The 27,611-nt window shown below is 36.1% G+C and overlaps 1 protein-coding gene across 5 annotated transcripts; it reads left to right on the top strand.

The window, feature by feature from the left end:
- The first annotated feature begins 130 nt into the window (after positions 1-130).
- Positions 131-27,430, top strand: Pnut (septin 7-like protein pnut). 5 transcript variants are annotated; one of them, XM_076907601.1, is made up of 11 exons: positions 2,271-2,411; positions 3,238-3,693; positions 18,055-18,523; positions 20,377-20,584; positions 20,681-20,933; positions 21,230-21,419; positions 21,524-21,689; positions 22,158-22,199; positions 22,848-22,983; positions 23,065-23,228; positions 26,717-27,430. In XM_076907601.1, the coding sequence occupies exons 2-11, from the start codon at positions 3,355-3,357 to the stop codon at positions 26,763-26,765; spliced, it is 2,016 nt and encodes a 671-aa protein (XP_076763716.1). In that variant the 5' UTR covers positions 2,271-2,411; positions 3,238-3,354; the 3' UTR covers positions 26,766-27,430. The 5 variants fall into 5 exon arrangements, with proteins under 5 accessions (XP_076763722.1, XP_076763716.1, XP_076763700.1 ...); XM_076907585.1 differs by lacking the exon at positions 26,717-27,430 and adding an exon at positions 24,441-24,745; XM_076907607.1 differs by lacking the exons at positions 2,271-2,411; positions 3,238-3,693; positions 26,717-27,430 and adding exons at positions 131-494; positions 24,441-24,744.
- Positions 27,431-27,611: the final 181 nt, after the last annotated feature.

Genomic DNA, 27,611 nt, shown 5'->3' with positions numbered 1-27,611 from the left:
ATAAACCAATAGGTAATCGATGCTGTGTTTACGTCTCGCAGAATTGCGATAACCACCGATAATCAATTTTGAGAATTTTAACGCGGTTAAAATTCTCGATGAGACGCAGTTGCGACTTCAATGATTAATCTTCATACTAGAGACTTAATTCTTTGATTTTTAAAATATGATTCCGGTTGTAAAGACAGTTTAATTTCGATGAATCAATTGTTCATACGTGTATTTAAATGCTGTTGTTAGTGTTTGAAACGATTGTATCCTCAAGTGTCGAAAATGTTACAGACGTTAAGGAATGTGTGAAATGTGACATATTTCGTTGATCGATTCAATCGCAGTGACTGGTGTACAATTAATAAAGAGAACTCGGACAATCGTTTTGACGCGATAGAATCGTTAAAATGTCAGCACCTACGGCATCGAGACGTCGTTTGAATCCAACGGTTCTTGCTTTGTACAATAACAAGAAAACCAGCTCGCCTCAAGTCTCTCAAAAGGTAGTTATTATCATTAAAATATATTTTTTGTTATTGCTTTAATTGCTTGTGTACTAAAAGTTCGTATACTTAACTGGTTACTTTTTGGTCCGAGTCACGTTACGCGAATACCGAATCATATTTAAGGATTAAACATCGAAGTAGATTAAATATCAAGGCGTGGTATACTCATTAATTTAAGAAAAAGTATCCACTACAATTTTTAAATACTCAAGAAATAGGATACATATACTTTGTTGAAAAAGTTTCATTACGGGTACTGGTGTGTAAAGAAAAGTGACCTGTATATTGCCCAACTTCATTCCTTTACAATGTCAATGATCGCATAAGCTTACCGAACTGTCATACTTGATATTCTAACACGACACTAGGAAGTACGTAGCAGTATACTTAGAGTATCATTGTGGCCTTAATTGGACTCTGAGCTAATAAGAGCATCGAACTATTAAGCTACGTGTATCGTTGTATTCGCAAACGCCACCTGCATTCACGCACAGGCTATTTCTGCTCTCTACCGTTTCCCCTCTGAAATCATTTCTTTTTGTCTTACACGTATAATATTATTGTAGCAGGATAGATGGTGTCGTTACTTTTATTTTATATGAGAACAATTATATATACGTAGCTTTATTTTATTCAGTATTGGAAGATTAAATATTGAAATTTAATATATTTATTTTTAATGTTATATAAGAAGGTTGCATATCATAACAAATTGCAATATACGTAGCAAATAATATGTATCTCGACTTAAGTAATAAGGGGAGAAACTGTTACCGGACATGTAGCGCCATCGTATCTGAATTGTTTAGTCTTTGTGATTACATTTTATGGTACATCTGCGAAAACAGCCGGTAAATAAGAAGAGCAATCCTATTTTTCATTAAGTTTAATTTATCAAGAAGTATATATTTCTTGTTTTGTTAATACTAGTTGATTTTCCTATAACATGAACGCAGTATGTATAAGTTTGCAATAATTGAAAAATTATTGTACAATTTTAAATGAATGAAAGATTTAAACTCTTGCTTAGAAAAAAATTTTCGCATAGCAATCGGTTCGAAGTAAAAAAAAAAAAAGAAAGAGCGTAACAGTTATATTCTCAAGTCAGTGACTGGTGCATCTTCATTTAAAATCTAGGAAAAATGGTTTCGCATGATGCGATTCGTCGGAACACTGACCGAATCGTATAGCAAGAACAATATGTTCGCTCATCCGCCAGGCTGCTCGTACTCGAGTTGCTATTGGTTGTCGTTATTCCGTGGAACACATGCGCAGTGAAGAGAGGCAGCCTCGTTTCTTATCCGACGAGCACAAGCAGCAGTGTAGTGAATTTACCCCCACTTTCGTCGGTAGCTGCGTCAGGCGTGGTCGTTCGTAGGCACCGCAGTATATCCGAGTCGGGCGAGTCATATGCACCAGTTTCTGGTATCGCTTGTCAACTTTTGTTGGCAAGGCTGTATGCGTATACGTGCGCGCGCGCAAGTGTTACGTGTGCGTGTTTGGCATAGAGGTCGTTTAACTTTTTCTCTCCCTGTCATTGTTTTTCTTTTACTTGGCAATCGGTGGAACGCAGGATAATAGCGTTCGGAAATCTTTTTGTTCTATAAAAGAAAAAAAAATAGAGAGTTAACCAACAATGAAACAATGTATAAAAAAGTGAGAGTGAACGTGGCCACGTTCGGCCGGTTTGCCGACAGCGTGAATCACCAGCAGCAATACCGGCGTTCATGAGTCCACGCAGTGCTAACCGATACACGATTACTCTCTTTCTCTTCCCTCTTCCCTCTTTTGCTCTTTTTCTTACCACCCTCTCACACGCTCTTTACTACGTGCTACACACTTCGTGTTCCCCTCTACACGCGTACGCAAATTTTTCGTTTGAGTGTGACAGATATAGCGTATAAAGCCATAATAGTGAGTACTCATTGTTTTCCCTTGAGTAATTAATCACCTAACAATGGATACGTATATGTGCATGTGCATCGTGATGTTTGAATTGTGCGTTCACTAGTAACATTATTTGTAACCTTTACGGCCGTGATATGCTTTTTGTTGGTGCTGTGTAATGAAGGCGTTTCCAAGGGCACATCGTTGCTTTCGGAGGCAGCCCAAGTTACCGCCATTCAAGGGATTCGAGTTGGCACTCTAAATTCATTGTTCTCGTGGTTCTTTGTTTATTTATACGATGGAAGATTGGTTGAAAATAATCCTTTTCTCTCATAACTTTTCTACTTTCTTTCTACAATAGAACGCGAACGAGACTTTACTATCTTAATCCTGGGCCTTTTTAGTATCACTTTCTGCTATCAGTTTTCAGTTTATTATTTGTGAGAAACTGATGTGAATGGCTTTTTACTAAATGACAGAACACTTTATAATATATCAAAAAATCTAACAAATCTAGATTGTCTCTGATTAATATTCTATAGTCAAAGTGTAAAGCAACAGTTTCTTCGGTCGTAGAAACCAATATCGAGCCGAAGAAGCAACTGTGTAACACATTTTCGTCTACTAGGGTAAAGAACGTTCTTTAATTCCAGATACAAGCGTTCTTTGTCTTCCATTCGCAATCTTTTCCAATCTCACGGAATATTTTCTCTACTCGCGATACGTCGGATAATTAATACTGCCTTTTTGCGTACCGTACACTTGAAATTCATCCGTGTAAACTTCTAATTCTTTCTATTGTTAGTTAGAAAAGAAAACTAGAAAAACCCGTGACTTAATCTTCTATTATCAGTTTGATTGGCAATAGAGAAAACCAGCTTAGACATATAGGAAGCTGTGTCCCGGTATACGAGTGAAAGAGAGGGAGAGAGAATCGTGTCGAGCAGGGTTCACGCGAGATCGTGGAGAAATGTCGACCGAAAATCAGAACGGTTCCGCCGGCACTCAAAGCAACGGCATAAAAACCTCGATCAGCTTATCGTCATCAACGAGGACTGCCTCGAACAATTCATCATTTTTATACAGTAGTAACTCGATGTTGAATCGTGACAAGCCGCGCCAAGTGCCGCCACCAACTTTGCCGAAATACACGTCCAGCTTTAACGCCGGCTCCAATGGCAGCGGTACGTCCGAACGATTGAGCAGAGATCGCGAGGTTGGAGGTAGTTACAGGCTGGCAAGCCTCGACAGGCTTGCCCTCCGGCAAAGGATACTAGACGGGGAAAAGGCGAACGGTGACACCACGTCGGTAAGCCTCCGAGCATCCTTTCCTTTTTTCTCATCGGCAATTTCCTTTGTTTACAATGAAACCTTTCCATTCGCATATCAATGGATTCGTATGTAGGTTAGCGATACTAAAATTCATATTAATTTGGGGTTAATGTACAACTGAATATTGTTGAATATTAATGGTAGCGATTGAACATCAAATAAAATCAATATCGATTCTCATTCTGCATGCGAAGCTGCTGCGATTAATTTTTAAGCCGGATTTTATATTGATCAAACAAACGTGACTCGTTTAACGAGCTGGATTATACAACGTCTAACCTTAAGTGTCATTAGGGAGCTTCCTCGTGAATCTAAAATCGATAAATCTATAAAAGCGGCTAATAAACATACGCTTTAATTACGATAAGATTAATTACGTTGCCTAGAAACTCCGTGGGATATCAAAAGTGAACGTGCACACGCAGATAATTACTTTTCTTATATCGATTTCCGATTTTATATCCGATTATTCCTTCTAACTTCCTGCAAAGTACTATGCAATACAGTAAGAGTACAAGTAGTTACTTTCGAAAGTTAGAAATTTCAGTACCAAAACGAGAGACTTTGTGACGTATGACTCTGAAATTCAATCCTGCTTCTAGAAGAATCAAATTTTTGTACCCCTCGCACACTGAAAGTCGTTCGTCTCGACATTCGAGGGTCCCGTATTAAGCACCATGTGACTGTTCCGTTTATTCTGTTCTCGTGGCTTTGTGAGAAAGCTGACTATGACTCATAGAGTCAAGCTAGGTTTGGGTTCGGTTTAAATTGACTTGCGCAGACATTTCAGAAAAACAATTATCATTTCAATCAGAATGATACATAACTCCCTATTAGTACTATATTTATCAATATGAAATGCAGTTTCTAAAAATGAACAAGAATTGTTGGTACTCATAATAACTTACCTTTAACTGTTTTTACTAAAGCGACGAATTTTTTATTCTTATCTTTTATAACAATTTTCAAAGAGCATACACTTCTGTAATATCAAACTGTTCTTAGAAAAAATCATATAGGTTTGACATACATTGATTACTATGATAGATTCTTTTTTAAATAAACAGAATTCGGCGTTTACCACAATCTCTGCAATAATAAATTATTTAAAATAATGTCAATTTCTGGAATGTTTCGATGCTCTCTAAAATTATCTACCGTTGCATGGACGAAGCAATTGCATCTCGCGGATGAGTCACAGATTGATGAGAATCTCCGTCACGAACGCGAGGCAAGTTTACCCTATGTGGCCTCTCTATCTTGCTTGTATGAGCGAAAGAGAGATACAAGAGAAGGGAAAGAGAAAGAATTTGCCAGCGGGATGCTTGGCACGAGTGACGAAGAGAAACACGAGGGAGGAACATATGGCAGCGTTCTTATATCCATTTTCATGGATTTTTGCATTGCCGAGAGACTTCGCTTTTAATTCCCCTACATTGACTTTACGCTTTCGACTCTTCAAGTCAAGTCCTACTTGATGACTCATTTTCATCGCTTTTTTAACGACCGATTTTTGTACGCCTGTCGGTCATTTAAAACCCAAACTAATTACACTCCTCTGGAGTGTAATTTAAGTACCAAGAGCAGAATACTTCGACCTTGGAAATTTCATTCGCCGTAACCCTTCGATACAGCGTTTCGTCTAGCACTTTAGTTATCACGCCGTGCAAGTTTTATTTGCTAAAACTTACAATATATTAGTCGTTCGTATTTCTTCATTAATAGATTTCTTTGTAGTTAGAGAGCAAATTGTAAACGTTGTTATGGAGCTCGAAAATCAGACGAAACGTTCCGTTCTCATCTTTTTTATTAAGAATAAGGATAATAAGATATTGCAAGAATACTTTTCTTGTAAATTCTTCGACGAGGAAAATTTAAGGACTGAAAGATTATCGTAAAAATTTGAGAAGCACTGTGGCTGCGCACATGGTAACCCCCCCCCGTACACCGTACGGTGGAAGGGGTCCCAGTTGGTGTAACGGGGCGGTTTTAACCGAGGGTCCTACGCTTTAGGGGGGTCATCGTAGACAATAGAAAAATACACAGTAATTCGTGACTCACGTAAAGGGAAAAAGATATTTCAGAACGGAATTTAAATTGGCGTGTGATAAAGGTACAAGATTTCCAAGTTGAACTCATTCTTCTATCTATTCTAGAAAAGCATCGAAATTTAAAAAAGATGTACAATTACCCCCTTCCCTTCTTCGTCCCTTTTCGTATGGATAGGCCACAGATCTCATACGGAAAAATACTAAAATTTAGACAGACGAAACATATTATTGATCGAAAGTTTTGTCTTGTAGTGAACAATTTAGTTAGAGCCTACGTGAGAATTTATCTAGAATGTCATTCCAAGGCTAGCACTATAGAATTCGTGTCGATTCTGAGCAATGTGTAGCTGCAGTTCATATTAAAAGGAACCTACGAAATTATCAACATCGACGATTATCGCCTCTTATTAGTCTTGCTGATAACAAACACGCACCAATGATGAAACAGAAGGATAGAAAGTTTCCCAGAAAGACGGAGACTCTGGCCGTGTTCGATAAAATGAAAATTTATGACTTCCGTAAGCACGGCCGACCTTAAATGAGATCATTGTTCTGTCTTCGATAAAAGCAGCTCATTGAAAGAATTTTCTGATTTCTTTTTTTCATGATATTCACACGATATGGTGGTGGTTATCGAGCGACTTGAAAAATACAAGGCTCTTTGTTTTAATTCATAAACGAAGAAACGTTGAAAAATATATTGAGGTCAAAAAGTTGAGTACAGTGATTCTAAAAAGTGTTAACGTACGTTTCAATATTTTCATCATTCACAAACTTCCTTAATTTTGTTATACAAATTTTTCCGTAAATGAAAGTTTTAATCGTTTTAATAAAAACTGTTGTAGCTTCCGAGGTATTAATAAAAAAAAACTTTAGGTGTAATATATAGGACGTTACCTATACAGACTAATCAACCGCTTTCGCTGGTACAATGGTCAGTTCGGTATTTATAGGGTGTCCCATGTTTCGGATGAGGGTTACCAGCCGCCTTGTGGCGACCGAGAATATATATAGCTCGACCAATACTGCTCGTATTTTTATTTAGGTTGGACACCCTATAGCTACCGAGGCCGATACCGCTGTTGGGTCGTCAGCCACTCGACGCTTTCGACGACGGTCGACCGTGATAACTACTACAACCAAGTACGTTTGCATTAGACACATCTGTATAAAGACAGAATTCAATGCGTTATACAGAAAGACTTTAATTCACATTTCAGGGACGAATAGAAAACCGTAGTTGAAATGTCATATTTAGGATTCGCTGCTACTTTCGCCTAGCCCTTTAAAAATCTGATGTATGGGTCGTGCAGCGGTACAGTATGTGAAAGCATACGCGTTAGGATTGGTTGCGAGCCACTTCGCAGCTTATCTTCTGTTTATATATGAAGTTTCGGGGAACTTGAAGCTCCGTGCACAATTCTGTATACAAGAGTGCAAGAAATACCTCTTAAATATAGCGTAATCATCCGCCGCGCAGTGATTAGAGTTTAAAAGGTAGCTCAACTCTAATTTAACACGTTAAGCGTTACGCCGGTCCCTACGGATCCGTGTTAGACTTTAGGTTCATGTTACACCGTTGTGTGTGTTGGTTTTTGCGTACAGATCGCAAGACTGAACATTTTATTTAGGCAACATTGGTTTTTTTCAGTCAATGCTTTAAGAAAAATAATATAAAATTTAAAAAACTTGATTTAATTTTTTTAACGGCCGACTGTAACCTAAAGCGACAAGCGAAGTAAGTTGAGCGCTTAACGTGTTAGTATTTATAATACTCAATATATGTAATGTATTAATTAGATCAGGGTTGAATGATTTCCTGATTTGTACTATTTATCGTATGTACGTGCATGGACACGAATTTGATTCGAGCCCAAGCGTGCTTATGTCACTCTGTTTACATTGCATTACAAACGGAAGATAAGCTTAGACTGGATTGGCAATTAAACTAACGCATGCGCAGTCAGGAACGCACACTTATGTTTAGGAAGAATTTACTGCAATTCTGGTGATTCTCAATTCTCAATTCTATCTCCCTTTCTTTCTTTCATGTGCATGTAAATAATCGTAAGAAATATCAGATATCAGCTAAAATGGAAAAATGAAGGAGCAAATATCTTAATAATTCGCTATTTGGATTCAATTAAATAACTTTCGTACCTAGAAAAATTCGACTGATTCAGATCAAGCTAAATTTTCTGTACTGCCAAGTAAACTGCAACTGACTGAAAACTAAGCCAGGAAAAAGAGGCTCTCTTGGCCGCTCGCATCCCTGCGAACACTTCCACCCGCCAGTGCCTTAGCAGCGTCACTGTTATTTGCCTAGAAAAGATCACAGTTAAACATACTGGCCATCTGGAGGATATACAGTTTTCTCTGTCCTTGTAAGCTGAATTGCTTCAACACTCGTGGTACGAGTTTCGGCAATGCCGCCTAAAAAGAGAAACGAAGACTTAGTCAGCCTTTAAATTCATACCGGTACTATGCCAGTGTGATATTCCGTTGTAACACGAAGGGGAAATCCGTCAACCCAACACAGAGAGCACCCTTTCAGAGAAGGAGGCCGCGTTCCACTTTTTCCCTGTTTATTCCCAAACAACACCCATGTTCCTCGTTCCGCGTGGGTATTTTCAACCCTTCGCGGAGATACGTGTGTATCTAACTGCTTATGGCGCGTTGCTGCGCGTATCCGTATACCGTTTTACATGAATAGCGATGAGCCTCTTGCACGAAGCGAAATCGTGGAAACGAACAGAGATAAAGGGAAATAGTAAAGGAACGGTGAAGCCTGGAAAATGAAGACGAAGATCGATTACGAATTGTTCTTGCGCTCCGCGAATAGACTTCCGCAATTACGAGGAAAGCATCTCGATGTGCTACTCTCATTTTTTAACGTGCCTTTAGTAGTTTCTGGAGCTCGTAAAAAGTGGAATACCATGCCTCTTCTTAGAGCTTCGATGCCAATAGCTTGCAGAATAAGAATGTCCCGAGTTGTTTGTTTTACGTTTACAAACGTAGATCGTTCCTGTAAGAGTGACTTTCGGGACGTTTGTTTTTCTTCCTTAGAGATGTTGTTTCATTCTTTCTCTGGTTCCATTGAAACATTGAAAAAATGGGATCACAGTACGTAAAGCTCCAGTTGCCAATTGGCACGATATTTGGAAGAGTGGAAGGGTGGAGGTTCATGGACTTCTCATATACCGGTCTCCCTTACATTTCATCCTCAAATGGCTATTTCGAAACAACAGAGCCACGCGCAGTTGAATATTTCTCCAGTTATTTCGTTTCATTCTTAAATAAAATTTTATTTTTAATACAAACTTCTTCCTAATATATGATCAAATAATAAGAGAATTATCTAGCATATTTCTTACTAATGTTCCCCATCGAGACGATCCTTAACACCTCTGAGTAGGAAACTGGCTGATTGCTTAAAGGGGTAGCTCGACTAATTCTCAATAACTCCGCACACGTGATCTATCGCTTATACTCTGAGATTAATTTTTCCCGTCATTTTGTTCGTTCAACGATGCTAACAAATCGAGTTAGATGAAAGAAGAAAATTTGGTGAAATTCATAGAACGTTTTATTCAAGATGGTAAATTAACTAAAAAAAAAACCTCGTAGAGAAAAGAAACTTTCTACAAACTTTTTCTTTTCTTACTCTAGCGTGCTGAATTAGCGCTTGCTATATTTCTCACATATTACGGAACACTATGTCTGTTAATAACGATGGACAATAACAATATTCGATAATCCATTAACTTATTTACATTCACAATTTCTTCTCTGGGGGCACTAATTAAGAGGGCTAACAAGTTGGTTTCAAAACGGTACATATATATCTCAGGAGATATGTTGTAACAGTCGAAATTCTTTTTTCATATTACTCGGGAGCCAGTTGTACACGTTAGTAGGGGCAGAATTTAACGTAATTGTCCATATTGGATCAAAATTTGAGCTGTGAGAATTGGAGGGTTATTGAGTTGATTCCGAAGGGGCACATAGTCTAATCTTATCCCGTGGCTCGTTCAAAGCACCGGCCTCCTGGGCAGGCAAACGTTAATTGAACAAAATTAGCCGAGACGTTGTACTAGCACGTGCGAGACGCAACATCTTGTTGGTAGAATTTCACAGAGCCGTGGTGCCCTTACGAAAGATCGTTAATTAAGGAGATCTGTTCGGGTCGAGGACACGTGAACACGATGCCTTGGAAGATCCGCCGTTTACGAAGAATTTCGTACGAATTAGGTTACACGTACGTGCGGTAGTTAACGTAAAAGGGTAGTTGCATCTTCGTCGCATCTGCTCGAAGAGTTAATGAACATTTTGTTCCAAGGCTGACAAATTTCAACATCAATTACGTGGTTTAATTCATACTTTCAAGTTGTCTGTGCATATATACAATTATATAATAATGAAGTTTGGACATAAATATAATTTTCTTTCAATTTCCGAAGGTAGACTTTACAATAAATACTTTTCAGCTTAGCCAGGCGCAAGACTGAATCAATATTCAAATGTTTTTTAGTGCAGATAAAGGAAAAAGGTGTAACATTTAAAAAAAAATATAACAATAACATTGTGCTTATTTTTCATACTTCTTATCTTATATAACGGATGATGTATACGAAAACTAGTTATCGTTTTAGTTATGCACTCCACTGAACCTCAGACTAATTATTCTTGTTTCGAGGAACAAATATAATTTCAACTTATAAATAGATTTTGAATGGAGATGCGAATGAAGCGAATAAACATGCGGGAGTCGTGGAAGCACCGAGAGAATTGTTAGAAAAATCGATAGCTGCTGGCGCCAGAGTCATTTCTAGGTCAACATTCTTTTTTTTTTTTATTTTTTAGCAGATAATTTTGCATCTTTTACCTGCCCTATAGAAATATATTTTTCTGCCTTGATACACATTATTTTCGGCGAAGTAACACGATACTATTGATACTTCACGGAATTGTCTTTACTTGACGATGAAATCTTCAAACTTTGTGCTTTGTTCTAAAATCTGTTGAATAATTGTTCATACTATAAAGAAATTCAAATAATATACACCAGTACAAAAATATTATTTATAATTTCGATCAAAATACTTTGTACAAAGTTTTGAAAAGCTTTCCCTCTGGTCATAGTCCTAGTTACATAAAAGCTGTCTAATTACAAGCTTGCCATCGACTACCCTTTTGAAGTTATTCATAGCTTAAAATTGTTTTCGCGTGCATGTTTGATCAAACCATAGTCACTGACTGGAGAAATGTAAAAATTGAAGAAGGACGTTCAAAAAAGGGATCGGGATAGGTTTATCGGATCCTCCAGCACTAACATTTGTCTACTAGTTAACACTTTGCTGCAAAGCACATTGATAAACATTTCCATCGTGCGACTATATCTGTCATGGTTCGCAGTCGATCGATTAGCGAAGTTATAAATGTAATTTTATCTGAAAATTTCTGTTATCTATTTGTACGTGGGTTATAAATTATTCACCGCCAGTTTTAATATCTATATTCGTTGATAAATGATACAATTGCAGCTACGAAATATTCTATGACCCAATACACGGGTAAATGCGTTAACAGAAAATAGCCTTGCGAGTCTAACAACTAAGAGGTATCGTATTCAACGAAAAATATTAATTATGAAGAAATTGATGGTATATCGCGACACGATGAAACTTTTCTCTGCAGGAAAGCAAACACCGAGTTGCGCATCGCGAGTCGCGCGATGCATAGGGGGCGTTGAATAATTTGTCCTCCTCATTTAACCCTTTAGGCCACGCGCGTGCATACGACAAGCTCAGAAATAACTCTTTTTATCAACGCGGCGCAGCTCGTCGAAGTTCTTGAAACTCGAAGCTCGTAAATTGCACCACGCCGAGCTTCTACTCTGTACAATTATTGTCACGCTTTTGCCTGCGTGGCCCAGATTTATGACGTAGTTTTACGGAGCTAGCTCTGCCGTGCTTAATACGCACGGAATCCTTTGCAGATCCGTGAATTTTCAGATCCCAGACACTAGAACTGATACTCAAAAAAAGTTCGAACGAGAGCGTGTCAACGAGTAATCATTTTGTACTACTTTCAGTAATTCCTACACTTTCTTTTGAATTTTAGTCCGTATAACTTCAGTGTCCTCGTGAGAAGCAGATATTTCTGATATTTTCTCTTGGTTAGTCTGGTTTCTATGACTTTTAATGGAGGACCAGTTGTGCTGCTACTTTGAACTCTTCCCTCGTCGCTTACTTTTACTAGTAAACTGTGCGAAATACGCCCAACGGCGAGAGGATCACTCGAGTTAATTACATATCTGAAAAGATAATCAGAGAATACAAAGGGAGCTTTTAATAGCCTCTGAAATTAAACAGGGATTAAAATAAATCTGTGGAGCGATTGTCGCTGCGGGCACCTGTCCCTTTATTCGATAAAGAACACGATCTCCTACGGCTTGTTGGTAGAACACCGGTTTGCCTTTAAAATAGATCAAAGCTCCTCTCTGCGGATCGTGAAACTGCACGTAACTGGACGTTTTAAGTACTTTATTGTATATTTATCAGACTGTTATGTATGTACAGGAAATTCGAGCAATTAATTCTTGCAACATTCTGCTTTAGTATTTGGACCATTGACTAGAAGGCTAGCGAGGAGAATGATACAAAATACAATTCATAGTTTTCGAAAAAAGATTGCTATCACGAAAGTGAATTTTACCTATGAATGTGTACCCGTGAGAACGTATAGGTCGATATTAGTTGCTGGCTGAGTATTATGCTTCTTTGCATATGACATAACCTGCTACCTCCAAGCGGCTGAAACTTAGAAGATAATCAAATTTTAATACAATAATAGACATTTTCTAAATGTCGCGCATATGCTGTTGCGCGTGTAACTTTCCAGCGAGTTTAAGCTTGTCCAAATTCTGTTTATATCGATTGTGTAACAGGAGATCAACCATGAAGTGACCGAGTACTAATATAGACTGTCACAAACACACTTGTAGGTGGAATTCAGTACAATTTTAGCAGTTGTAGCAATCTTTTTCTCTGTGAATATCTCACGTTTGTTTATGTGTATAGTTGTGAGTGTGTAAAATGCGAAAGAAGGGAAAGAGGAGGAAGAACGTTTCATCCTGGGTCTGTTAGTGGACTCATCAGTAAGGTTACCTAGCAGGTCCTGTTTTAGAAGCGGGAATATTAGGGACAGGTCAAAAATTCTATTATATCTCTAGTGCCGAGTGTTGGAGGACCGCCACAGTAACATGTTCAGAAATCATTGATATAATTCAGTAATATACAAAAAAAAGAAGAAAACGTTGAATAGCAGTAAACTTTGAATTTAGTTTTCTTAAACTAATGACGAGTATTTATTGCCAACGTATCAGTCGCTCTTCTATTTTTCCGTTTAGCCTCTGTAACGTAATGGATTTATAATTAGATATGAATTATCGAAAGTACAAACGGAAGGCGTGATGACAAACGTGCCCGGTTATCTAATCAGTCTTGTTTATGCATAATTTGTGCTATGACATTCGCTAATGCATACCAATGATAGGAATGGAATCGTAGGCTCGATTAACGAGGCTTGGATTTTTTTTATACTTTATCGTTTGGCACCCAACCTTTCAATAGCAGAGAGGCATCTTCCATTTGTGGATGCGTAGCATGTAGCTTTTAGAATACAATGGCAGACGCCGTGCAATGGAAACATTCTTCTCCACTCGAGTCAACGATACCGCAACGCCGCCTGTAAGAGCTTGCGCGAATCTCTGAAAACAGCGTAGCCTGCCACGCAATTTTGAATTTGGGTTTACCACCTTAAACTTATATATATTACTAAGAAAGAAGTAAAAGAATGTAACGTTTCGCTACTGGAAACTATTCGACGTATTTCGGTGATTTCCCAAGGGTGTCCTCAATACCGTTACTTTTCTGCCGGAACTGATAAAAAAAACAGAGAAAATTTCACGACGGACAATTTGTAATTTTAACATACGATATTCTACAGTGAGATATTATACAGAGACCTTGCGTTAAATGTTTAAAGAACAAGATAGCTAATCGCGCGATAACGAAAATCACGATCTGGTCTACGTCAAACACGGTCGCGCAATGTTTGATCAGATTCATCGAGGAGGAACGCTTCTTTGCCTCAAATGGTCCATGAAACACGATTGTCAGATGAAAGGTATCGAAACGTTAAGCCGGGCAGAAATCTTGGTAACAGAAAATTGCAGATTAGTAAATTGGCGAATAATGGAACACGTAACAGAAAGGAGTAAGAAGTAAGAACCTCGGGGCCATTGTAATAACGTTCAAAATGTTGGAATTGTTTTGTCGATCATACTTTTATGTTCTATCAAGTTTAGGCTTTTTAGCATTAATTATATTGAAATTAGAATGAACCCTTGTCGGGGAAGCTACTTCCCCTCCAATTTTAATAAGATTAAGTTGTATTATAGAAATCAGCGTTTTAATATAATCAGCGAAAAAATATCCTATAATAGTTTTCATCATAAATAGTTACATATTAATAGAAATAGGTGAATTTTGTAATGAATATGGCTTGTAATGGAAAGGGAAATATCGAATCAAATCGACCACTATCATCCAATGTCCAATGATACCCACGTAAAATTTATAACAACGCAGCTAGCATCTGTTCTAACACGGTTAACATCTGCCATGGAGAGAATCGTTAGTACAAAGCCGATTTATGCGGCAGACAGAGATCTTTAACTCTGTAAAGGAATACGACGCACGCACAGGTGTTCCACGGTTGGGAAGCCATCTGCACTCCAATCACACAGTTTTTAGGGACCGCCTTGTACACGCAATATCAATTTACTATGTCTGACCTGAGAGAGATATATTTCAAGAGTGAGTTCGTTATACTTGATGACTAATGTCGGTATTAGTTCAAGCGTTATTGTATTTTGTAAAGTTTGAGATTGAACTAAAAATTTCTGCCATAGACGTCCTTTTGTTTTTAGAGTATCTTTTATCTTATCGCACCATGTCGTGATTATGATTTTTTATGATACGAAGGAATAAAGAAGCAGCAGGCTGGTAAAATATTCTTGCATTCTTAGAAGTTCCTTTGATTTTTCATTGTTTCGTGTCTTTAGGCCAAGACGTTTCGAGGTTTATGAAAGGAAGCCAGTCGCACGGGTAAATTGTCACGATGTGTCCACCACCTCCTTTAGATCTCTCAAGGGACTTCGGAATAAGGCTGTCTCGGTGTTATGCGCACTGGACCGGTTTCTGTTTCACGATGCTGCACTCGGCTTAAGCAAGAGAATCCCCTCCTCTGTCTCAGTCTCTGGGTTCCCAGACTCGTTGGTTATAACGCGTGCAATTCTGTTATATCGTATCGTAAACAAAGAACATCTTTATAATCAATATACTTGCAACTTTTTTTAAAACTAACATCATCGAAATCAAATTGGCACTACGATTGACTTGACGTTAAGCTACATAATTTGACCATGGTTGCTTTTTGTTTTACTTGACCCTAGCATCTCCGTATTTTATAGGGGTAGCAGCGAAGGTGGTTGTTTAATAGGTTCTTGATGGGCATTAATAATATTTCATATACAATACCGAAATTCTTGTTAGTATCTCAGAAGCTATTAAAAATTCAAAGCAAAGATGTGAATTTTTGGTTCAATCTTCTTTCCACCTATCTTCTCTAAATTACAGGTCAATCGGAAGCACATGCTTTTTAAACACGAGAATACTCGTTACTGTTTCTCTGAACGGGTCAGTTTACCGATGTCAAGTACGCTTCTCCCGCGAAGCAATTCGACAAATTAACAAACCGTGTAGCGCTTCCTTTGAACGAGCTCTGTGATACTACGATGACGCGTGCGAGTGACACGCGTGCACGCGTTATTATCGACCGACTTGGTACAGGAAATGTTGAAATCGGGCGATGTTGGAAATCAGCCGTGTGCGTACTATACAGCCGCTCGTATTCGTTTCCGCCTTGACCTTAGGCACGTTTCACGCCGCTCCTTAATGAGCACGAAGCAGCTATTCAATTTATATTCTACACGCTGCAGCGGTTTGGATCGAATTGTAACGGAACACGTAGCGCATTATGATTCACTGTATGCCGTTCCTTTTCTACGCTCTGGCATTAAACTGTGCCGGCGCGGCGAACTTCTTTTTTTTCCCCCGTTTTATTCCAAACTCGTGTCTATATAGCGGTGGAAGAGTGGCTCTCTTTGACGCCGCGGAATGCAACGCGGATCGCAAAAGGCTCTGGCGCTTCAAACGGAAAGTCTACTGCTCTTTTCAGCATCGCTCGCAGAACGAGACGCGCGCCTCCTACGTAGGATATAAAAATAATTTTTCTTCCTTCAACAGATTTGTTTGCAGGACGCGATATGGTTGTATGATGTTTGAACAAGAGGGAAGAATTTATTTTCTTTTTAAATGTACATTGCTTTCGTCGTATTCGATACAGTAATTCCTCACGACACACACCGTATTCAATAGAAATTGAATATCCGGCTCATTAAAAGAGGTCTAGGGTTTTCTTTCGAATGAGAATATTCTTTTTTGGAGGGGGTGGTGGTATTTTATTTTCGAAATTTTAATACATTTCGAGATTTTTATAAAAAACTTGATATAGTAGGTAGATGGCTATCTACACAGACGTAATTAATACATTCAATTTTGTCTATATAGACGTTAATAATTCAACTGTCTTTGCTGCAGTTATCGCGATCGATTATCAAAAGGATGGAGTGGCTAATCACCCAAACTATAATATTGGCCTTAGCATTTACATATAAGGTGTCTTATACAAATATAAGTACGAACAGGTAGTACTAACTGAACTACATATGTATATATAATTTATTCTCCTATAGCCGCCGTAAGACGGCCAATGACTTTCGTACGAAATTATTTCATAAATTGATTTGTACATTGAAAATATAACGGCATTCTGTTAATTTAAGCATACAATTTGTGGTTGATTAGTAAAAGCTTCCTGTTAATATCTTGAAAGTGAATAAAAACCCGAAATTAAAATGTATTTAGGTTTTTTATCCCCTCTCTTCGTTCCCTCCCATAATACCGAAGTTAAATTAAGTAATAGTTGATCGCTATTGCAATTAATAATATTTAAATGCGTCTAAATATAAATACAGAAGGTATTAATACATATCCCAATTCTTCAACGAAGCGTTTCTTAATCACGTATTACTTTTTATTAAATGATAAAAGACTTAATATACTTAAATTTAATATTAATCTGAACATGAATGCTGAAATAAACGCAATATCGTTAATTCCCTTTGCTTTGAAAATCTTGTGTATTCATCTTCATCTACGTAGCTATTGTCAATTCTATATTTCATCTTTATATAAGTAATAAGTCCTAAATTATCAACCGTGGTCTGTGGTCTGTGTTTAGTAGTTTGGACAGTGACCGCTTCCGGCCGGTTCATAAGGCACTGCGCCACTCGCAAGTTGACCGTAGCTCGTCGCTGGTGTTATATGCAAAGCATATCGATCGCGAACAAGCAAACCGTTGCCCCGTTACAGTGTAGCGTTATTATTTGCCCTGTTTTCGTTTTCACCACCGTTTCTGTTTTGATTGCAAATCATGGCTATTTCACTGCAATATAAAAATAGAAACAGACTGTAAAAGGTAACTGTAAATTGGCGTAAGTTATAATTAGGATTCGAGTAATTTTCTAATCCAAATGAAGGAAGAACGAGGTGCCATCAATTTGCATGGTTGGATCGATGATCAAACTGTTACTAACGAGGGCCCAGAACTGGCGGCTTAGAAACGGTTGGTGTAGATTCTCGCGTGAAAGAACGGCTCAAGGTAGAACAGAGATTAAAAGTGATTTATGATTCAGTTTAAAAAATAGGTGGAAGATAGGGATCAAAGAAGTGAAAAACGATTATGGTACTCACAATGTACCACAACGGAGAAATTAACGGACAGTATTATCATCTTACGTTAGTAACGGTCCTATGTACAGGAAATTATTTCTCGACGAATAATATCAGAACGAATTTATATAAAACTAATCCATATCATCTCATTCTCGAATCGAAGGATACTCCGAGTACCAGGAATTATCCACAACAGGACATTTACATGCGTAAAACCTTGCTCGGTTAGCGTTCGTTTAGTCGTGTGTCGGTATTTTAAGATCCGTGCCTTTCAATCGATCGAGGCGAAAGGCGAATCTCTATGAAACCGTTTTCGTTGATAATCGTACTGTACCATATATGTAGAACATTTTTCTATTTTAGATACAGGCGAAGCGTGAGCTGTTCTTCAAAGGCGACAACGCTGGAATAATATCATCGCCGTCTGTGCCATCGGTGCCACCTCCGCAACCTCCGTCTCAGGCCCCGTCGTCGGTGAGCACAACGTCAACGACGGCAACGACAACCACGACCCTCGCCTCACCTAACACAGCGCCGCCGGCCTCCTCGACCGTGTACACAAGCGTTACATCTACGGCGCCTACCTCAAAGCCGCGATTACCTCCGTCCACGGTGATACTGAATCAAAACGATGCATCGGAAGACAGTAATAAACGGGAATCGAATAGGAACAATGAGAACAATAAGGAGGCTGCTGTACTTCATCATCCACGACCAGCGCCGCCAACGAAGCCAAAAGAGCTCGATGGTTACGTGGGATTCGCGAATTTGCCGAATCAAGTCTATAGAAAGGCCGTTAAGAAGGGATTCGATTTCACTCTGATGGTCGTGGGTTAGTTTAACTGTATTTACCTATGAATTTTTTATACGTATGTTTACGGATTTTTCTTTTTTTATTCCTTGAAACTCAATCGTCCGTTAAACTTTCACGCATATAGTTATAAATGTATTTTATAGAAAAATCGTACGCTGCACGAGGTATGAAATGTGATCAATAATCGTCCAGATAATGAAACGAATAGATGATGGAATAGTTTATTCATTTGTTCGTTTGCGAATTTGGTGCCATTGGGCCATTTGATATCCACTACAAAAAAAAAAAAAAAACAAATAGAAAAGACCAGCATTTAATGCCAAGAATTGTAATAAGTTGTCGCTAAGAGTATAATTAATGAAATTTGAATGATTTGATGCGAGTTTACCGATCCGTGACCTTGACTAGCACTTGTTTCCGGATTACTTGTCTACCAGTTGGCGTCAATTTCCTCTTGTGTCGATAAAGCACTCGACATAAGTGGGATATTACGGTTAATCAACTGTTAACGCGATGTTGCATAAAGCAATTAGACCGCCCATTTGAAAGTATAGCTGGTATTTTTAAAAGCAGTTTTCTAGTGTTATCAGATAGATATAGTTAACGAGACTTTTTGCATGTAAGTGTTACATTGAATTCGAGAAGAATGCAGGCATTGATAACAATTGTATAGAGTGAAAAATAATGACTGTTGTCGTACTGCTAAAAGAATAGTCGATGCGTGTTCTATTTATTGCGAAACGAATTTATTCTTGCAAAAGGGGCGCAAAAAAATGCACGCTATGACTTCCTACGTCCCTGCCTTTGTTAATATCCATCGTACAAATGAACGTACAATGGACTTCTGTTTTGTTCTTCTTTTTTTTTCTTATTTCTTTTCTTTTCTTCTTCTCCTGTCCTTTAGCCTTCTAGATCGAGGGACAAAGAGATCCGTTTCCCTGGTTGGTATTTCAATTTTGTCGAGGATATTGCCTTATGAACCTCCCATCTGCTTAACACGTGCAGAACTCTCTTTCACCCGACTGGATTAGGGCTGTCTTCAAGTAGCAGCGGTTCTCACTTCTTATGCGTATCAATTCCTAAAAATTAATTTTGTCCCTTAAATTTAAATCGCCGTATAGAAATATCATTAAGGAACGAGTACAAACTTACTTTGGTGTCTAGATTGATTCGAATACGTCTGTTTGTTACAAAAATGTTGAGACGATGCTTGTTATCATGGTTACCGGATAAATGACCGATGTTTCGATGTAACGGGCGTGAATACGAGAAAGTTATCGCGGTAGACCACCGTCGTCTGGATGAAAGTTTGAAATTCGAGAATATAGGCGGAGTGCCGCTATTATTAGTACCGGTATGAACAGAACCATTTCTCCGTAAATAGAGCAATTCAAACGCTTATCCTTGAGGGAGAGAAGGCGCGGCACTTTGACCAGTTCAAGGTACGCAGACAGAAAGGTCAGAGTACCGTGTGGTATTCCAAGCTGTCCTTAACAAGAACCTTAAAGAAACGAAGTTCATGCACGAAGATAGTATTTTTCCAATAATCATTTCCAACAATTACATTGCCGGTCAAAAGTTTGGCTACTGCATTTGTATTTTATCCTTAAAATATAAACAGCATGATACAATATATCGTATCCTCGTTCTTGCATATTTCCGGTACGATTTCATAGTTAATAAAGAGTCCTTTATAATATTACAATTTTTTCATTTTGAGATTCAGTGTCCTTCTTCTTAAAATGGTTCATGAGGCTCTGCGAACAAAACCTTAGTATTAAAAATGCCAAAATCAGATAGAATACAATATTTATAAAATATTATTTCACTCGCATTTTAATCGTGTCTGCCTTTTTCTGTATCTGTTTCAGGTGAGTCGGGTCTAGGAAAATCAACTTTGATCAACTCAATGTTCCTCGCCGATATATACAGCGCTGAGTATCCTGGCCCTAGTCTTAGGGTTAAGAAAACCGTAGCCGTAGAGACTAGCAAAGTATTGTTAAAGGAGAACGGTGTGAATCTTACGCTGACCGTCGTTGATACACCTGGATTCGGCGATGCGGTTGATAATAGCAATTGGTAATTTTAAATACCTGAAAACGCGGGTTTTAGCAAGTGAATAGCTAATCAATGCGTGTATCTGTAAATGGAAAATTATAATTTTTTTGTCTCTAGTTGGGTACCAGTAATCGAATATATCGAATCAAAATACGAGGAGTTCCTGAACGCCGAGTCTCGCGTAGTGAGACGGCAAATCCCAGACAGTCGAGTGCACTGTTGTCTCTACTTCGTCGCACCCTCTGGTCATGGTTTGAAGCCGTTGGATGTCGAGTTCATGCAACGTCTTCACGACAAAGTTAACATTATACCTGTCATCGCGAAGGCAGACACTATGACACCAGACGAGTGTGCTTATTTCAAGAAACAGGTTTGTATTGTTGAGAAGAAAAATTGGCTATAATCGTCTTGATCTTCTACTTTTCTAATTCTTAATTTTCTGTAACATTCTATTGAAAAAAAATCCGTGACACATCACGTCATCATATAATAAGATATCACCACGATACGTAAATTCATATTACCAGCAGTGCATGTGTTACTTAAACTTTGAATGTAACATTGTTAATATATTAATACTAATTTTTTGAGCGATAAGTTGTTAACTTAAATGGTAAGTTTTTGATTATCTTGAAAGTAAGATGTCTGTTGTTTGTGGTCATTTAGATTCTCAACGAAATAGCGCAACATAAGATAAAAATCTACGAATTTCCGGAAGTAGAGGAAGAAGAGGAAAGTAAACTGCATAAAATTCTGAGAGACAGAGTGCCGTTCGCGGTGGTGGGTGCAAATACCGTGGTTGAGTACGACGGTAAAAAAGTTCGCGGTAGGAAGTATCCTTGGGGAATCGCAGAAGGTGCGTAATTCTGAACACGAATACAATTACTCGGTTTGTATACCTTTTTATTTCCATATGAAATTCTGGAAGAAATTATGCGGTTTTTCATTTCGATTATTTAGTGGAGAATTTGGAACACTGCGATTTCATAGCACTTCGAAATATGGTGGTCAGAACGCATTTGCAAGATCTTAAAGATGTTACAAATAATGTGCATTACGAGAATTTCCGATGTCGTACATTAGCAGGCGTTGGAGTGGATGGAAAACCAACAAAAGTCTCGAATAAGTAAGTACTTATATCCTCCTATTAGATACATATAAAATTTCAACACCGACATTTAAACGTGAAACTATTCGAAAATCAACATAAAAATGAATCATGTACGTATAGAACTAACAGTAAGAGCAAGAAGATATTACAAATCGATAGTTTAATGATGTTTAAAAATCCCACAAAATAAAATGATTTCATATTTTTCCTGTTCTTTTTTTTTTTAAATTAAAAAATTACAAACGCTTTGCAGCCTTTTGGTTTTGTTTTTCTTCTATAATGACAATTTAAAAAGCTTGTGCATGCAAACTATTAAAGAATAAAAATTACCTCTACAAGACGTATGTTTAAACAGAATATGATATTAGGAAATTTGTAACAATATATATTACACTTAAGCTAGAGAAAAAAGTAATTCTGAAAATATATGCTCTAATAGTACATCTCATACGTGAATTTTAATGCTGATTTCTTATTGGTTAGTTTGTGCCCTCCAGGAGTGATGAACAGTTTCATGACAGTGTGGTAAGTCTTTTAATAAGGCTGGGATCGTGTAATATAGTTTTGTGTGCACAAGCCTCTCGTCTAGATTCCATTTACTGCATATTTAGTTTATGCGCGTTTATTTGATTAAAGGGGGGTTCACACACACTGTCACAATTCAATTTTTCAGAGCCAATAGAATAACAAACTTGTTCAAGAAGGTATTGATTAATATTCCTAATTTATATTAATATTGTAAATTTATTACGATGAACATTCGGTTAGTTTATATTAGTAGTGAACCCTCCGAATGCTTAGCCTCATACAAGTAGAGTGCATTAAATCTTTATTTTGTCAAGAAAACTATGTTGCTGGTTATTTTGAGTACTATTTGAGTATAACATATGACTGCTTGATTTTAGTCTACATTTCATACATTAGTTATACTCGACAAATGGTTCCTTTCCTGATGTTAACCCAATGTTACTATTCTCTTTCTCCCATCTTTCGCAAATCCATAATTATTATGAATAGTTTGATTTTCATTTTGCAACTTCCTATACTTGTAGATAGATCATCTGCCCAATAAAGTCAATCTAAGCAATACTAGCGAAGACAAATTTGAGTGAAACATTTTTCTTTGTACATTATTTTATTAGGATTTTGATCATTTCCATGTGTGTTTTGTAGGAATCCTCTTGCTCAGTTGGAAGAGGAGAAGCGGGAACACGATAATAAAATGAAGAAAATGGAAATTGATATGGAGCAAGTGTTTGAAATGAAAGTCAGAGAGAAAAAGCAAAAGCTTAAAGACTCAGAAGCAGATGTAAGTATTGTTCTGCTTGCTTGTGCATTCCCATATATTGATATAGAAATTGTTTCAATCAAAACAAAAATCTGTTCCTAGTTACAAAGAAGGCACGAGCAAATGCGACGTTCTTTGGAGCAGCAGGTACGCGAATTGGAAGAAAAGAGACGAGTATTTGAGGCTGAAAAATTAGCATGGGAGCAACAGACTGGACATAGTATTGAAGAATTGCGTAGGCGCAGTTTGGAAGCAAATTCAAAAGAGTAAGTATCGTTTAAAATAACCGGACTGCTTTTATTTGTTGATACTTTCATAATTGTCAAATTGTATCATATTTTTGTTAAATCAAAAGATGTTGAATACGAAGAGCAAAAGTTGCTTTTTGCATGAATGGAAAGGTATTTTGCAAATTAAAAAAAATGTAATTTTATAATTAATTATATTTAGGAAAATAGACAATAATGCTTCAATAAGTTGTGTACTCAATGAAATAAAAAAATTGTAAATTGTTTGTTAGAAATATTTTCAAATTGCTTAAACCTTTGCAGTAAAAGTATCGTTCAGCTGGATATGTGCAATAAAAAAGACAACATATTTATATATATATATATATGTATATATATGTATACGTATATATATATATATGCTATGTATATATATATATATATATATATATATATGCTATATATATATATATATATATATATATGCTATATATATATATATATATATATATATATATATATATATATATATATATATATGCTATGTATATATATATATATATGCTATGTATATATATATATATATATATATATATATATATATATATATATATATATATATATATATATATATATATATATGCTATATATATATATGCTCTTGTAGCATAATTGTATTTGTTATTATATTATGACAATTTTATTCTTTGTCATTCCCATTGTCAGATTTGGTATAATCAAATTTTTCTTAAACATACATTGAAATTATGTAGAAACTGTTTCAGTCTAGCTCAATTTAATAGCAGGAAATTACTAATAATTATTAATGAGCATGTACAATGTAACTATGCTTCTGAACTTAATTGAAGTTAACTAAAAGCTTATACATTTGTCCGAATTAATTTGGTGTGATCCAGTGAATTGTTTGGCAATTTTTCTCCCGTTTCAAGATATTTAGTTAATAATCATCTATTACAACAAATCATCCAAATATTCATCCAGCACACCATAATAAAACAAAATCGTTCAAAATATTGAAATACATATACGTAGCAGAAGTATTCACTTCACTTTTTGTTCAGAACGTTTAACAAAAGCTATAGCACCGAATGTCTGATGTGATGTGGTAAAACAAGTATATACTATGATATACTTTATTTAAGAAAGTTATTTTTATGAACGAATGTTACGTGATGCTTGCGCTTGTTTGTTTGTTGTGTGTATACCATATCGGGGTGTCCCTTAATTTAGGACGGGATCAGTGTCTTCCGAGGGATCTGGCGGTGGCGGGGGTACGTTGAGGGGTTCCCGAGGGATAGGAAGTCTCCTACGCCGTCACACCAGTTTCAAATCACCTCAAGACAGCCCTACACAGATACAACTTGTCATACAACATCCCGAGCATCCTTAGTAGATTGTAGATTTTGTCTACGTTTACTTACAAAATGCCTCTGCGTCACTGTATCCAAAATACTAAAATTCATTTCGAAATATTAACGTCGATCTCATTTTCTTTTTTTATACATTCGATGCGTGGTTTTTATTTTGCTGATAATTTAACGTATAGACATACATTGATATATATATGTGTATATATATATCAATATATTCGTAAATTGAACGAAACATAATTATTTACATATCACGCGAGTATTTGCGTATCTCTTTCCGTTTCCTTTTTATCGATTCTCCTTACTTTTATAATTACAAGGACTTATTAGCATTAAAAGCTATGCTATTTGACACTGTTGTAAGCCAGTATTACAGATACTTCGGTTTCAATGTAAGGTAGCACATATCTTTATTATTTACGTTTTCTTCGAACGTTTTGTTTCAAAAAATTCATATATACAATAGACAATGATATTAGAATGACCAAATCATTTGGAATCGAACTGAATTGATAATATTTTAATTATCTGTTAGAACAAACGCTTTATTTAATCCTTGAAGAGTTGAAACATTAATCCATAAACTTTGCAAAACACTGACTAATATTTGATAACTAACATCATTTTAACTCTAGAAGAAGAAGAAAAAGAAGAAAGAAAAAATATAGAAATAGGAAAAGCAGATATCCATATCGAAAAAGAATCTTCATAGTACTCTTACGTTAAAGTTTTGCCCTATAGACATATTTAGAGGGGCATATTTTGGCACAAAGTTTGATAAATTTTATGTAAGAGTTGCAAAAAAGATCTATATATTCCTATGGATGTCACTGTTTTATATTCACTGCAACATGCGTTACACTTATACATAACTTGTCTTATATAGACTAAAATAACAATATCATTCACAATCTTCGTAGAGTATTATGGAAAGCCATTGTAAACTCTAAGCAAGCTGTCGGTATCTTTTTGAGATATTCTTTATTATTTTGTTTTCATCAGTACATTCCAATTCGCGCATGTTAATATTCCATTTGCATTTCTTCCCAACGATTTGGGTCAAACCAAAGGCAGCTTGATAAAGAGTAATACTATACATGACCAATAATTACTCACAAATTATTATACATTGTTAATTTCATCATCGAATCTTTTTTGCAAATAAATGTAATGCTTTCCTAAAAGATTTACTAACCATTTTCATCGCCCTTATTTAATTTAGTCTTATTGCAACATAAGCAATACAAAAGGGACCTATAAATGAATCGGAAAAATATTGTTTGCTTATTTTAATGTTGCTTTAACATATAATGTAACATAAGTATTATTTTCATTCTGACATATTTAAACATAATACTTTTTTGGTTTTATGTGAGTCCGCACGTTTACTTTTTTATAAATAGCTTTTTCAGAACAATGATTTAATATATATGTACAGAAATTTTGAAAACTGAATATAGAACTACATAAATATCGTATTTATTGCGTTAACAATTTTACAATACACGTTCTATTGCTTCAATGATTTAATCTTTGTTAGCATATTGTTACAAAAGAACTGACTGCAAACATAAAAATAATATAAGCCAAATATATAAATTATATATAACCTTGACATGGAAAATGTTGAGCTATTCTTTAATTACATACAATGAATGTTAATGTGCTGCATTAACAATCAGAACACAAAAATAAATCAATATTTGCAAATGGCATGTAATTTAATGACTGTGGCTCATAAAAGCATATACTTCGCATGTTTTTGGCATGACTTAATTATCTTTTTTTACATTTACATAATTATGTATGAATATATACATTAATTTACGTGTTTTAAACAATTAACTTTTTCTCTTTCTTTCTCTTATGTAAGATTTAATTATATGTAACAAAAATCTTTATAAAAAAGTAGTTTGATGAATGTATGTGAAGTTGAGTAACAAAATTATTTTTATAAATAACGAAATTGTTGTATATGGAAGAATATCAATGCTCCTTAAAAAACAAGCGCAAAATTTTTAGATTGTTTTATAATAAAAATTATTAAAACTTATAATTCATTAACATTGTAAGTTATGTTACTGTTTAGTGATGATAAAGATTGTTTATTTCTATTGATATTGTAATTCTTTTCAGGGCTGTCGACGGTAAGGATAAGAAGAATAAGAAGAAAGGACTCTTCTAAGTTTATTCCAGATAGGCAACGTGAAGAGCGAGCTTTTCTTAAAGTAATTAACTATAATTTTTCTTAAAAATGATCATATCAGTAACATGATCTCTTTAAGAGAAATTAAATAAATTGATAAATTGATAAGATGTATTTCAGATAAACGAAAAATTTACTGATAAAATCGCCCGAACTATTCTACGTCTGGATTTTTAAAAGTTTAATTTGATAAATTTAATTCGATGTTCACGCATGTGATCCATCATTAGATATAATATATTTTATGACTTATCATAGTTGAAAATGATATATCTTAAATATCATTGAAGGTAACGCATAGTTCGGGGGATTTGTTAATGAATTAAAAGACAAGGAGGAAATATGTGTTGCTTAAAATCATGCAGTTGATGTGTATACTATGTATATCGCTCCATGTTTATATGACTTTCATACGGCATGACGTTTTATAAGACATAAAAGCGCGTTATACTTTCAAGAAAGAGTATCCCTTCTGCTGTGTCCGCCTGTACTTCTTCACGCTTCCTACCTATTATTAATATTCAACAAAACCATACGTAGCATAATTCGACTTATGATATTGTACAAAATGTAGGCGTAATCCCAGAGGATGTAATTTTGTTTATCTATAATTATCAAAAAGATGCGGAGAAACAAAAATGAAATATTTTTGATTTCTTTTTTTTTCTATCTCCTCGTTTTCTATCGTCCTATTTGTATCGTCTTTAATTCTTATACAAATACTCTAAATATCACAATTATATGTGGACGTGCTTGTGTTGTTTTTTGATATTTATTTCGAGATATTTCAAATATGATTATTGCGTTAATATATATAATATAAAG

This window comes from Xylocopa sonorina, chromosome 1, assembly GCF_050948175.1.
Source record: "Xylocopa sonorina isolate GNS202 chromosome 1, iyXylSono1_principal, whole genome shotgun sequence".
Taxonomy (NCBI): Eukaryota; Metazoa; Arthropoda; class Insecta; order Hymenoptera; family Apidae; genus Xylocopa; species Xylocopa sonorina.
The sequence above is the reverse complement of the archived record's forward strand: the minus strand, read 5'-3'. Positions and strand labels throughout refer to the sequence as shown.

What these genes read in the sequence shown, in the direction of transcription:
- Pnut (XM_076907585.1), top strand. Translation starts at nt 3,355, where the DNA reads ATGTCGACCGAAAATCAGAACGGTTCCGCCGGCACTCAAAGCAACGGC. An exon ending in GTGCTTATTTCAAGAAACAG is followed by an intron (nt 20,934 to 21,229) that starts GTTTGTATTGTT and finishes GTGGTCATTTAG; the next exon opens with ATTCTCAACGAAATAGCGCA. An exon ending in AACAGTTTCATGACAGTGTG is followed by an intron (nt 22,200 to 22,847) that starts GTAAGTCTTTTA and finishes TGTGTTTTGTAG; the next exon opens with GAATCCTCTTGCTCAGTTGG.